Genomic DNA, 14,436 nt, shown 5'->3' on the forward strand with positions numbered 1-14,436 from the left:
AAAAAAAAAAGAAAAGGTTAAGGATAAAGAAAGTGAAGGTGAAGATGTGAAACGCGAGAATAACTTGAAAGGGAAAGAGAGAGACTAAAATAGGAAGTGGTTCAAGAAGCGTTGTCTGGCTAGAAGGGTAGATAATTAGACAAGTAACAGTGACTCAACCCTCAACCTGTTTAAACCAACTTTCTCTATATATATGTATATTAATGTATATCTTTACCTTACGATTTTCTTTCGAGCCTGCTTCTCACAACGTCAAGCCTTTCCATATATCTACCTTAATTAAATAAACACACTGAGCTTATCTCCTTCCTCACTTACTCAGTAACTCAAGTCTCGTTTCATCTCACATTATCTCAATGAGTGTTACATGTTGTCTTATTCTAAAACTATATACATATATTTACAAAATATGAAATACTCGTACTATATTCAATTACATTAAACACGTGTGAAGCCACAATGCCACTACTCATACTCATTTGGCATATGTATATATAAATTCATGGTATATATATGTATACATTAAACTAACAATACAAAAAGACCAGACAAGCATGTTGTGTGTGCATATATATACATATATTTGTAGAGAAACTGAAATGCTCGACGAGTGATACCAGTACGATTATTTGCATTAGATCGTATTAAACGATCACATTACCATTGGTGTGGCATCAAGGTGATTGAATTAACCATTGCATACACATGCATTGAATATATTTTTGACAATCCCTTGTTCATTGAAAATAATCTAGAAAACACATATGTATTTCAATTTAATTTTTTTTTTATCCAAAATTTACTCAGTGTCGATTTAAATAATTATTCAAATTAACTACATGTTATTGATTATTAATTATTTTCTTTTTTTTTTTTTTATGTCAATTATTCTATTAATTAAAAATAGTAAATATATTTCATAATTTAATTATTATTAATTTAATTATTAATCAAAAGGTAAATAAAAAATTAATACTTGTTTTTTTTTTAATTTTTAGATTTTTGAAGTAAAGATGAATGTGAAAGAAATGCTTCAATAATTGGCTGATGATTTTCCAAGGATTCAATCATTTTTTTAACATAGTCTTTGTATGTTATTGATTTATCTGCTTTCGATGTTTGATGTGAACTCAATGAAGTAACATGAATCAAATGACTTTTACCAAGCTGATCTATTTCCATGATTAAACTGTGATGTGGTTTATCTTCACTAACATTATCACTATCTACTATTTCAAAATTTAAATTATTTTCATCTTTAATAATATTATTTTTTTGACTTTTTGATTTATTTTCATCTATTTGCTGATTTGAATAATCAGTTTTTTCTATTTTATCATCAGTAAGTCCATTTTGGTCTCTCTGAAGTCTACGTGAAAATCTATGGTCAACATTGGTTTCATGATTAGAAATAGTATCAAGTTGCTTCATTACTTTCGTTGATGACTTTTCTTTATTATCAGTATATACATTATTAACAGCACTAAAGTTTTCATGAATGTTATCACTTGTCTGTGGTATTACGGTCAACTGAAGATCATATCTATATGATTGTGATGATATAAAACGTTTCATTCTTTTTAAAGTCCATTTAACCATTGAGTCTTTTTGATGTTTACATAATTCACAATCTTCACAATCTTCTTGGCATAATATCCAACTATTGTTTGGTAGATAATAAACATCACCACGTGACAACAATTCATTGTTCATGTTAGAAGATGGTGGTGACAGGGGTCTACCATAAAATGGTGCATCCAGAAATTTTTTATGCAAAACATTGTCAAAGGTAAGTGGTTGTGATATTGTTTTAAATACAACATTACGTAATATATCCTCCCAGTATGGTCTTGATTTATTTGTATTTTTTTCTAAATTTTCAACAGCTGAAGAAAACTATTTAATAAAAAAAAAAATACATATACATATTATTAATTTAAAAATAAACAAAAAATTTATATATAAATGTTTTTTTTATTTTTTTCATAACACTATCATGCAAATAAAAAAATAAAAAATAGTACTAAATAAATCATACTTACAATAATCAGTGATAGAAAAATAGCGTGAAGGAGATACATGATATCAACTGTAACGATCACAACAACGACTGGTAAATGTACTGCTCTATCTGTAAAACGATGGAACTCGTTTTTATGCTTTTGTTGACAAATGACTAAGGTTTATATTGTAAAGTTATAGGGGTGGTATTGTTAAAACAAAAATGAAATGAGAGTCTCGTTGTCATATGTATATTTGTGATTGCCATCTTGTTGTACTGAAAAGAATGACAACATTACTCATCGCATATTATCTGATTGTTTCAAATTTCAAATAGAGAGTCATACAAAAAATTATGTTGTAAATGAGTAAGGGGAGAAGAATGCCTTGATAAATTTAAAAAATAAATACAGGGGTCACTACGTTGTGGAAGTACTGGCAGAGTCAGCTATCATTTGGCATACTCAACATGAACAAAATAAATGGATCGATCACGACTTGCTTGATGCTGGTAAAAGCGTAAGTATCATCTCCAACGTTGATAACTACAGCTATCAAATTCACCGAGTGTTTCTTTTTTTTTTTAATTCATGTTATCAACATTGTTGATATTAAAAATATTTATTTTAATATCCAAATATCAATACTTCCTTTCGTCCTAATTTTTTTCTCCTCAAATTAAATTTAATTAAAATGTTTTTGTGTTTACTATTATCATATTTATGTAGTATTTAAATATTGAGATGAAAAAATTAACTAAAAATAATAAAAAACTCAATATAAACCATCTGTCTTTAAAAGATAATTAAGAAAAAAAAAAAAATTTGACTATTCAAAGATTAATATTTTAAGTTATCTTGAATGGTAATAAACTAACACTGATGGACTTTTTAAAACTTAAAAGACATTTAGAATAATCAGTATAATTTAGCACATCGTGCTAGTCAGTAACAAAAACGTAAAATAATTTAGCTAATGGTATACTCAAAAAACTGATTGGTCGTTGATTTAAAAATCTGTGTCAGTTTTTTTTTTTTTTTTAACTGATATCAGTGACAAATAAATTTATACAGATGTTTCCAATGGTCATTTCGAAACAGACAATAACATGGATTTCAATGTTCATATTGATTGGTGGTGCTTCAACTTCTAACATTGTTAAACCACTAAAAAAAGGTAAAATTATTGTATTCGTTTATTTTTATTTATTAGTTTATTTTAAATAATTCAAAAACAACCAGCACAACGTAAAAAAAAAAAAAACCAATTCACCGAAAATGTATTGCATCAATGATATCAAGCTTACACGGTGCATGTATTTTTTTTTTCTATTTTAAAAAATAATTTCGCACATTGTTCACGTGGTAAGAGATAAAAGATCAATTTTATTTTGGACTACGTGACTTTTTTTATACTATTTTATTTTTATTACTACTGAAAAAACCAATGAGTGAGTACTAATGACCCTCATCTTTCTCGAAACTGCTGTAAACAAATTATGATTCATCATTAGAGTTTATCAATCTGCGATTTTTTTTTATTCACTTGATAATAAAATAAATAATATTAATATTATAATTTTATAATATTTTTATAGAACATATTCTGGGTGAATTTAGCTATGGAAAATTATATTATCGTACATTTTACATGGACAACTCGGATGATGTACTATACGTTGGTGCTATGTAAGTTGCTGAACATTAATTTTATTTACTTTTATAAATATTTCTGACAAAAAAAATTCATATACATATTTATTTTTTTTTCCCAATAATTAGGGATCATATTTTCAAGTTAGATTTATTCAACATCAACGCCAGTCATCCCAAAGTTAGTTCAATTTTATTCCTTCATTTAGAAATAAAAAATATTCAATTATTTTATAATAATAAAATTTATAATTATTCTAGACTGACAAACTTGAACTAATAACATCACGTATTCCTTATTGGATATCTGAAAAACCTTATGTAAGTAAAACTTTTAATCGATTTTATTCCTTCACGGTTTGATGGATCAATTCAACCAGATAAAATTAATATTATACACAGGATTTAAATAGTCACAATCATATAAAAGTAATTCAATCATTTGGGAAAGATCGTCTGTACATATGTGGTTCACATGCAGAAGATCCAAGAAATTGGATAATTAATGTGAGTAAAAATTTTTTATCAACATGTACTCTGTTTTAATATTTATTTATTTTTGTGTTGAGTAGAAAAACTTGACTCGAATTTCGAAGAATGATGATGGCTGGCTGTCTGCATATTCAATATGTAGTAAATATCTTGATCAAAATGATGCTTCTGTTATGGTCACCAAAAATCATATCGATGATGATGAACAACAACTTTATACAACAATTGGTGATAATCTTCGTGGGGATAGTTATCCTTCATCAATATTCAGGACAAAATTTAACTTAAATAATACATATCTTGCCGCAACTGAGATTAGATCATCCTCTTCGAATATAAAGTTTTTGTTTGGTGGTATGTTTAGCTGTAAAGCATAAGACAAGAAAATAATATTTTATCTTTTTTTTTTAACTTTTTTGTTCAGAATCAGTCAATGTTGTTGGATCATTTGAGATTGAAGATCAGATATTTTTTTTCTTCAGTGAATATGGCACCGTAGATGATAACCATAATGAAATTTTAGCTATCGAGAATCAAATTGAGACAATAGGTATACTGTAGAAAAATTAAAGTTATACATTTTCTAACTTTGTAAATTTGATTTTAATTTATTATTTTTTTCATCGAGATTCTCCAACGAAACCAAAAAAAATTTTCTCAAGAGTGGCTAGAATTTGTAAAGAGGACAATGGCTTTGGAGAACCACGAGCTTGGTCTACTTTTTCAAAAGCAACTCTCGAATGCAAATCATCACATTTGAATTCCAATAAAATTGGTAAAATAAAAACAAGTTATTACATTTGAAATATAATTGATTTTCTACAATACACTAATATCATTTTATGCACATGTATTTTTTTTTAGAAAGCATCTACAAAATTCCTAACGATAATACTCATTTTTATGGTACATTTACTGCAACACAAAACAACAGTGTTACTTCAGCAATTTGTTTTTTTAGCATTGATGACATAAAAAAAGCGTTTGATGGTCCATTTAGAAAAGTTGTGTATTATGATGATACTTTGAATTCATCAGAAACAATACCTGAACCAAATCCAAATCTTTGTAGTCGTAATTTAACTGAAAAACGATATTCTAAAGCACCATATTTTCTTATGGATTATGTTATACCTTCCAAACAAAATAGAATTATTTTTAATATTACAAATGTTATTCTGACTAAGCTTGTTGTTGATAAACTCATGAGTAACGTGACAGGAGTTGATGCTGAGTATACAGTCTACTATGCTGGTTCAAGTACGTTGTTTGAAAATATATATTTCAATGATTGTTAATATAATTTTAAGCTATGTTTTTATTATGACAGATAAAGGTCGAGTATATAAATTAGTTCAATGGACCAATGAAAAAGGAAAAATAAGAACTGAAAAACTTGATGAATTTGATGTAACTCCGGATGAAGAAATTCGTGCCATGGAAATATCATCAAAGTATAGTTCTCTTTACGTTGCCTCGGACAATTGTATTAAACAGATTAGTTCAATTTTATGCAACAGACACAAGGATGATCCTCGTCGATGTAAACGTGATCCATACTGCAAACTTGATATTAAAAATAAAAAAAATTGTGAACTCCAAGTGAATAGGTGTGTTGCAAATAATTTTATTATATATTTTTAAATTACTTTAAAGTGTTTAAAAATAATTTCATTTGAGTATTTATTAATGCAATGAATTTTTCTTTATGTTAAAATATTTAATCATTCATGTAAATTACTTTATTTGCTTGTTTCAGTAATAAAATTCGACGTAGTAATCCATTAAACGAAACAACAGCACCAAAGTAAGTTTCACATATTATTTAAGCTATCAAATTACAAAAAATAAATCTTAAAAAATATTTGTACTTTTCAGGCCAGCTCTTAGAAATGCTAATTCAACACAAAATATTAAAACTAATAATTCTTTTGAAACCACGACGATCAAAACTATGACGGAAAATTTTATTGCAAAATATAATAAACTACCAAACATCACAACTGAAAACCCATCTACATCGAAATTTATAAAATCTGAAACTATTTTGGATCAAGATATTCCAACCACAACGATTGTGCCACAAATTTCAACTACAGATATTCTACAAAATTTCACCATGTTCGATGATAAAACAACAATGTAAATATATAAAAAAAATTGTTAATTATAATTATTATTTCACTCTTTTTTATTGATAGTCATGTGATTCGTTTCGATCTTTTTTTTTTTTTTATTTTGTTGTAGTTCGGACAGAATTATTTCAACCTCAAGAGATGTATCACCAGTGTTACATACAACAGGTATACTACAAAATGCAACAACGATATCAGGTGCAAATATTTCAATCACAACAGATATACCAACAGTGATGAGTACAACAGATATGATACAAAATTTAACTACAGCATCATCAGATGACAACATTTCAACAACAAATTCATCACTAGTGTTGAATACAACAGATTTTCTACAGATTCCAACAACAGATATACCACCGATGCTGAGTATACCAGATATGTTACAAAATTTAACAACAGCATCATCAGACGACAACATTTCAACAACAAATATATCACTAGTGTTGAATACAACAGATTTGCTACAGATTCCAACAACAGATAAAAGTATTTCAACAACAGATATACCACCGATGCTGAGTATACCAGATATGCTACAAAATTTAATAACAACATCATCAGATAACAGTATTTCAATGACAACAGATATGCCACCAGTGTTAAATACAACGGATATACCACCAATATTGAGTACAACAGATTTACTGCAAAATTCGACATCAACAAATTTATCGTTGCAAGACGATTATACAATGGCACATAGTAAAATGACAATGTAAATATAAAACAATATTTTTTTTAAATAATTATCTTTTATGGTTTTTCTTTTACATATTAATATTTTATCTTTGCTTCAGCTTGGATACAAATTTTTCAACCACAACGAATATGCCTCAGATTTTAACTGCGACAAAGATGTCACAAATCTCAACAACAGATTTATCTTTGCCAGATAATTATACCACGACAATGTAAATATGCAAACATAATTTTCTTATAATAATTATCGTTTACTTGATTTTCTTTTATTTGTAATTTAATTAACTATTTGCTATTTTTTTTTCAGTGTGGATAAAAATATTTCGATGACAACAGATGTGCCAAAAACAAGTACACCAGATATTTTACACAATGCAACTAATGCTGTTGAAATGAATTTTGAAAGAGATATCAGAACGATTGTCTATATGACATTAACAGGATTTATCGTTATGGCTTTTTGTTTACTTTTATATTTCTTTAAATTATTGATATTCTGAAAAATTAAACAGCTCGAAAAAATATTATTAAAATCTTTTGTTATTTTTGAACATGATCCGTTTAAAAATATAGAAATAAATATGAATTAAATTTGCACGATATAACATTACCAATCTTTGTATAAAAAGATCACTTAAGAGTTGAATAAAAAAAAAGGAGTAAACTTTCCAAAACACGAAAATTACGAAATCGCAATTTTTTTTTTTTAAGGCCTAACAAAAATTTAAAATTATTAAGAAAAGATAAAAAAAAGTAAGGTTCCTAAAACATCGAATACCTCTTTGCTAATTATATTCTCCTAATACAAAATTCTATTTTTTTTCAAATTTCGCCGGACTAAAAATTTATTTCATTAGGGAGTTATAAAATAAAAGAAGTAAACTTTATAAAATATTAAATACCTCTTTCCTAATTATATTCTCCTAATACAAAATTCTATTTTTTCAAATTTCGCCGGACCAAAAATTTATTTTATTAGGGAATTATAAAATAAAAGATGTAAACTTTATAAATTATAAAATACCTCTTTGCTAATTATATTCTCCTAATACAAAAAGCTATTTTTTTCAAATTTCGCCGGACCAAAAATTTATTTTATCAGGGAATTATATTATGAAAGAGGTAAACTGTATGAAACATCAAATACCTCTTTGTTAATTATATTTTCTTGATACAAATTGCTTATTTTTTTTGAAAATTGAAAATCAATAAGGGATTGTAAAGTAAAGAAAGTAAGCTTTCCAAAACACTTAATACCTCTTTGCTCATCCTATGTTCCTGATACAAATCGATAAAATTTTTTCAAAAAAATAAATCAGGCAACTAGAAAATTGAGGAGGTAAATTAAAAAAAAAAACACTGAATAGCTCTTTCCATGTTTCTAATTCAAATCGAATTATTTTTCTCAATTATTTGGCAAATAAAAAATTAACATAACTAAATAAATTACCATCTAGTTTAATAAAATAGTATATAAACATATGTATACATTTATATAGCTCATTTCTTTGTTTTTTTCTTTCATTTTTAAATTTTAAAATATCCAAAGTTCATTTACCATTTATAATTGAAACAAATGAAATTGTGTTAGCTGTCAAATTCATAGTTATGTAAATATCTAAATATTTACAACCTTCGTTCGGTCATAACTAAATTCAAAAATGGCTTCCTCTGATCAGGATGCTATAAGTCTACAAGTATCACTACCTCAGATGCTCGACCTAGCTCTTGGAACACCAGAGGTATCAAAAAAAAAAAAAAGAATAAAAACAATTACTCTATACATTTATCATCTTGTGGTTAATAGGTTGGAGCATTCAATTTTAATCTTCTTCATAATTTTTTGCACGTTGTTCTACATCAAATTGATTTAAAAAATACAAAAGTTGAGTACAGGGGTGATAATGCAAATCGAATAAAGGTAATTTCTATTTAGTTCAACTGGAAAAAAAGAAAGTACATTTGTAGAGTATATATTTAAATATTTGTTTAGACAATGGTTTCTTCATTAAAATCTGGACCAAGTATTGCATTGCATGAATACAGTATAACTGATGGATCAGGTAACATATTTCAAAGGGGTGAAAACGCTGAAGGATTGTCAAGTCCTGTTGACATTGTAGCTGCAGATAAAAATAATGGATTGAGAATGTCAAAGGGAACCAAACAACAAGTTGGACCTGGAGCTGGCACTGCACTCGAATCAATAATATATGTAGAGCCAGTTTTAGATGGAGCAACACCAACAGGACTAGCTTTTAAAGATCTAGATGATTCTGTAATTACAAATTAAAATATTAAAACTTTGAATAACCAATAATTTCTTGCAATAATTAATTATAGGTAAAACGACTACAGCAACAGTTTCAAGCATTGGAAGAACTTGCTACGACACCAGAAATGGTGGAACGTCTCAAGACTAGCAGAACTGATCCTCTCAGTGACATGTGGCATGTTATTAACATCAACAAAAGACTTGATGCTACTGAGCAGGGAATTAATAAAGTACATGTGTTATAATTTTTATTTTTTTTTAGCTTGTATTCTATTATTTTATTTTTTTGTATTTATCTTAGGCAATGACAATGCTTCAAGATTTAATAAAAGGTGATAAGATTGAAATAATTGGCTCAGACAAAGCTCCTGAAGACGTAAAAATTCTCAATGATAGAATTACAGAATTAGAAATGAATTTAGTTTACTTAAATGATGATTTAAAAAATATAAAAGAAAGTCAAAATACCAAAGTAGCATCTACAAAAAATTTATCTCCTACACCTGGAAAATCTGAACATGAAAAAATGCCAAAATCTAATCAAGACGTTCCAACAGCTGGTTCTAAGTCTTCTTCAAAATCACCATCGTCAACATCTGAAAATAAAGAATCTTCAGCTTCTAAAATTAAAAAAAGTGAACCACAATTACCTATTACTAATTCAAAATCACTGGTAGCAGCATCTGATACGTCGTCTCCTAAAACTTCTAAAACTGATTCACCTCAAGCAGATAATTCAACTACATTAAAAGAGGTAAAAAAAGAAATATCCAGTGTATCAGTGGCAGAAGAGTCTTCAAAACCAGTTGATACAGCTTCAGAATTAGTCAGTGGTTCTGCTGATAGTTCTAAAACTGATAATAAAAAAGAAATAATAGAGGCTCCTGGCCAACAGACGACAACCAGCCGAGCAGCTATTACCAAAAGTGGATCAGTTATCGGTAAACTTATATTTTTTTTTTTATTATTATACAAATTTGGTTTATTAATTAAATAAATTTTCAGGTAATATTGATTTGAGTGAATTAAAAACTGATGTTGACAATATAAAAACAGAAATGGAACAAACAAAGGCAGATATTTCTAACATGAAGAAAGAAGTAGAAAAAACGAAACAAGATACGATGGATACACAATTAAAAGTTGATAATTTATCAAAGTCTATGGAAAATTATAATATTCCAATTGACAATAATATTAATACAACAAACAATTCTCTTGAAAATGCTCAATCTTCCAATGTTTCAAGTAATATTGAAATTCCAGAAGCTGTTAATGATGCTCGTACTGAAAGTGGAACAAATATACAAGCAGATAATTCTACATTGGCAAATTCGACATCTAATAATGCAGCATTAAATGATGCTCATAAAAACGAAAAAACTGTTAAGTTACCTTCAGTCGTCAACACTCAAAACTCGAGTAAATCCAAATTATCAACACCAAAAGTAACTGGTAACAATTCTCAAGTTGAAAATATCTTATCTACACCAAAATTAACTGGTAATAATTCTAAAGTTGAAAATAATTCATCGACACCAAAAGTAACTGCTAATAGTTCTAAAGCTGAAAATAATTCTACACCAAAAGTAACAGCTAATAATTCTAAAATTGAAAATAATTCTACACCAAAAGTAACTGGTGATAATTCTAAAGTTGAAAATAATTTATCAACGCCAAAAGTAACTGGTAATAATTCTAAAGTTGAAAACAATTTATCAACACCAAAATTAAAAGAAAATAATTCAAAAAATGAAGATAAAAAAAGTCAATTAATTGATGGACAAAAATTATTCCTAAATTTACCTGGTAATGAAGATGAAAAAATCGAATTAATGGAGGCCATTCGTAATATTGAAATAATGTATGGTGAGGCAATACAAAATTTAGAAGTTCGTATATTATCACTGGAAGATTCAATCAAGACTATCAATGAAAAAATGTGTAATTTGGAGGATGGTTTAGAATGTAGTGCTGGTGATGGAATTCAAGAAATTCAGGAACTCGTTACAACAATTCAAGGTATTCAAAATGACATTGAAAAAATTAATCAAACTGCTGCGAGACTTTGTCAAGAAAAAGAAGATCGTGATAAATGTACAAAAGTACGTAATTGTTTATTATTAATTAATTTATTATGTATATTTATTTGTTATTTTTTAAATACCATTCAGGGACTCAGTGAGCAGATTGAGTTGTTGAAAACTGTTAAAGCAGATAAAGAAGAGCTTCAAGGTGCACTTGCTGATAAAGCTGATGCTCACACAGTCAATAACAAGGTAAAAAAAAATATTAAAAATTTAAAATACATTTATAATTAATTTCACAATAAAATGTAGGTATCTTGTGATAAATTTGACACAACATGTGAAGATTTAACTCGCTGCTTGGATAATACAATTGCAAAGCTAACTCATCAAGAGTACATTTGGCAAGAAGCACTTGACTCAGTGCAGCAAGAAGTTGAAGGTAAACTTGATAAAATTGAAATATCACCAATCAAAGAATTCGTGAATACTCGCTTGAAATTACTTCAAGATAAGTTGAAAATACTTTTTGACAAACGTCGTGAAACTGAAGCAGCTGGAACAAGAAAAATATTAACGTAAGTAATTAAATTTATAATTTACAAGTTGTATTTTTTTACTTACTTTAAAACTTAATAAAAAATTTTTTTTAAAAGTGATGTACAGTGTATATCATGTGACAAGAAAACTATGATGAAAGTAACTGAAAGCATAAATTATCGATCAGATCCTATGCCATGCAGTAGAGCAATAAAGCCTTATTTGATTTATGAATTAAATCAAGTAAAAAAGCAGCATAAAAAAGTACCAAGTCGTACTGCTATTCAATTTTCTCCAGCATCACCTAAAAGATCAAAGTTTGACCAGATGGATAAACCATCAAGGTATATACTATTTCCATATATTGTATTTTATGATATAATAAAATTTTATAGTTATAAAAATATAAATTTAGGGATCAAATTTGTACTCGATATTGTGGGGGAAGTCATACCATAACTTCACCTCATCAAAGAATCATGAGAATGGGCCATTTCTTAGCTCAATGGGGACCAGAAGCAATTCAACTTGGTGAAGGTGTTGTTCAAGGATCAGATGGACAACTTTATAAAAGCAGACCTATGCCTTCTGGTGCTGTTTCTAGAAAACCAGATCCATGTGATCCTTGTACTTGTAATGAAACAGAAGTTAAAAAAACATCTCCAGTATCTCGTCAAGTATGTTTTTTTAAATATTAAATTTTCATTATTTAAATATGCTTGTTGATTATTATTTATATTATTGTTTTTACAGTCTTCTGATGTAACAGCAGCAGCTCCACCTAAAACAAGCCAAATCAGTCAAAATAAAACAGTTAGTACAACACAAGCAACATCAAGACGACAGAGTATTAAAAAGACTGCAAATTCATCAAAAGGACTTCATTCAACAGTGATAATTTTTTAAATAATTTACCTTTAATTTATAATCATTTGTATTTATAATTTATTTTATTTTTTTAACAGCAATCATTGCAACGAGAACCAAAGTCTTCTTCTAATGTTTCTCCAACTTCATTAACCATTAAACAGGAAAAATCAGAAGAAAAATTTACACCAAGTCCACCAATTTCTCCACAACGTACTTCAATCACAATCTCAAAAATAAATGAGGAAGAAGAAAACGATGATGAAAGCATTGAAGAAAATTATGAATAAATTTAACAAAAAATTATTGATATATAAAAATTATCAATGAAAATACAAAAATCGAAAGAAAACATCAATTTATTTCCATTTGAAAAATTATTGGTTCTAACATTTCTTGTATGTATTTATTAAATTATTTTTATTATTTATAATTGGGATTGTTTTTTTTTTTTTTTTGGTTTCTTGATTACATTGCCATTTCTAATGAGAATGTATCAGAACTTTTCTACCGTTATTACCTGCAACAACAAAAATATTTGCTTCTTACATAATTTTTTTTGTTATATTGCCACTGCCCATTTCATTCTTAATTTTTACTCTTTATCATATTTGATTACACATAAGGAATTACGATTTCCAAAAACTGATTATATTTTCAATTTTTCCTAGTATGTATATTTTTTATTACTGAATATTTTTTTTTATAAGGGTTCAACTAACTGGCACTAGTTAGGCCAGGACTAGATAATACATAATATGAAGTTTAAGGTACAGGGGAATAACTATACATAACTTTTAGCATTTTTTAATTTTTTTCTCTTTTCATATGTAACCTACTATAGCTGCTAGTTAATCAATTAATACAGTAACTATTACTAGAGTATAATATGTGTTTATGGAAATCTTATGATTAAATCAACACACTGGAATGTCTTTTGCAGCGCGATGACAATATTCAATTAGTAAAATTGTAAAGTTATTAAGGACGATTATAATTTTATCTTATTTTTTTTTCCTTTTTATAAAACCCTGACGTCCATACTTTTTTCTTCTTTTTATTTTTAATTTTTTTTTTCTTTTTATTCTCTCTATAGTATGGAACGTCGATATGCATTTATCGATTATAATTAATAATACTGGCAGTTTACAACGTACATGTTATTTTTTGAAAAATTAAATTCAGCATTACTGTTTTTTTTTTTTTGGACAGGATTGAGTGTTTACGAACATAATACAATTAATTTTTCTAAATGTAGAAAAATATAAATATTCCTGCAAATAATCCAATTGTCATTTGCAATCCTGTAATTTTTTTTTTTTTTTATTTTTCTTTTATTATGTTATTTTTTTTTAATTGGTAAAAAACTTTTTAGTACTTTTTATCAAGTTAAATAAAAATCTATCACTCACCTTTTTTATACGCTCGTGTCATATATATGATTTATAATTTTTTTTTAATTATTTTAATTACATTGTCATGAGTGATGCGATTATTTATGTACGATATTTTGTACGGCGAAATTATTGTTATGCCACGGACGTTAATTATTATTGTAAACAATAATTGATTAATTTAAAATTAATGACCCGAATAAGTATTTTTTTTTTCTTTTTTTCTCTCAAAGCAAAAATGTCTTAATTAATAAATTAATATCACATGAAAAAATATGTATTAGTTGCATTAAAAAATCGTAAACATTGTAAACAGTTTTTAATTTTCAATATAATAAAATGTACGAA

General features: G+C 27.1%; 3 protein-coding genes across 3 annotated transcripts; 2 read left to right on the forward strand and 1 right to left on the reverse strand.

Annotated features, from left to right (window-relative positions):
• Positions 1-987: 987 nt before the first annotated feature.
• Positions 988-2,503, reverse strand: LOC122861088. Its single transcript, XM_044165262.1, has 2 exons — positions 2,043-2,503; positions 988-1,896 (listed from the first exon to the last, which is right to left on the reverse strand). The coding sequence occupies exons 1-2, from the start codon at positions 2,079-2,081 to the stop codon at positions 988-990; spliced, it is 948 nt and encodes a 315-aa protein (XP_044021197.1). The 5' UTR covers positions 2,082-2,503.
• Positions 2,504-3,074: 571 nt separating this feature from the next.
• LOC122861096 (semaphorin-2A-like) lies at positions 3,075-7,564 on the forward strand. The gene is made up of 16 exons (XM_044165274.1): positions 3,075-3,177; positions 3,599-3,689; positions 3,783-3,834; positions 3,915-3,974; positions 4,056-4,160; positions 4,226-4,499; positions 4,570-4,695; positions 4,774-4,920; positions 5,010-5,405; positions 5,476-5,755; positions 5,905-5,952; positions 6,024-6,287; positions 6,393-7,001; positions 7,084-7,197; positions 7,293-7,440; positions 7,559-7,564. Exons 1-16 carry the CDS (start codon positions 3,075-3,077, stop codon positions 7,562-7,564), a joined length of 2,823 nt encoding a protein of 940 aa, XP_044021209.1.
• Positions 7,565-8,453: 889 nt separating this feature from the next.
• LOC122858044 lies at positions 8,454-13,127 on the forward strand. Its single transcript, XM_044160687.1, has 12 exons — positions 8,454-8,727; positions 8,793-8,906; positions 8,979-9,263; positions 9,329-9,490; positions 9,562-10,201; positions 10,266-11,365; positions 11,435-11,539; positions 11,600-11,865; positions 11,944-12,171; positions 12,243-12,504; positions 12,581-12,718; positions 12,793-13,127. The coding sequence occupies exons 1-12, from the start codon at positions 8,647-8,649 to the stop codon at positions 12,982-12,984; spliced, it is 3,573 nt and encodes a 1,190-aa protein (XP_044016622.1). The 5' UTR covers positions 8,454-8,646; the 3' UTR covers positions 12,985-13,127.
• The last annotated feature ends 1,309 nt before the right edge of the window (positions 13,128-14,436 follow it).

Source organism: Aphidius gifuensis, linkage group LG1 (genome assembly GCF_014905175.1).
Source record: "Aphidius gifuensis isolate YNYX2018 linkage group LG1, ASM1490517v1, whole genome shotgun sequence".
Taxonomy (NCBI): domain Eukaryota; kingdom Metazoa; phylum Arthropoda; class Insecta; order Hymenoptera; family Braconidae; genus Aphidius; species Aphidius gifuensis.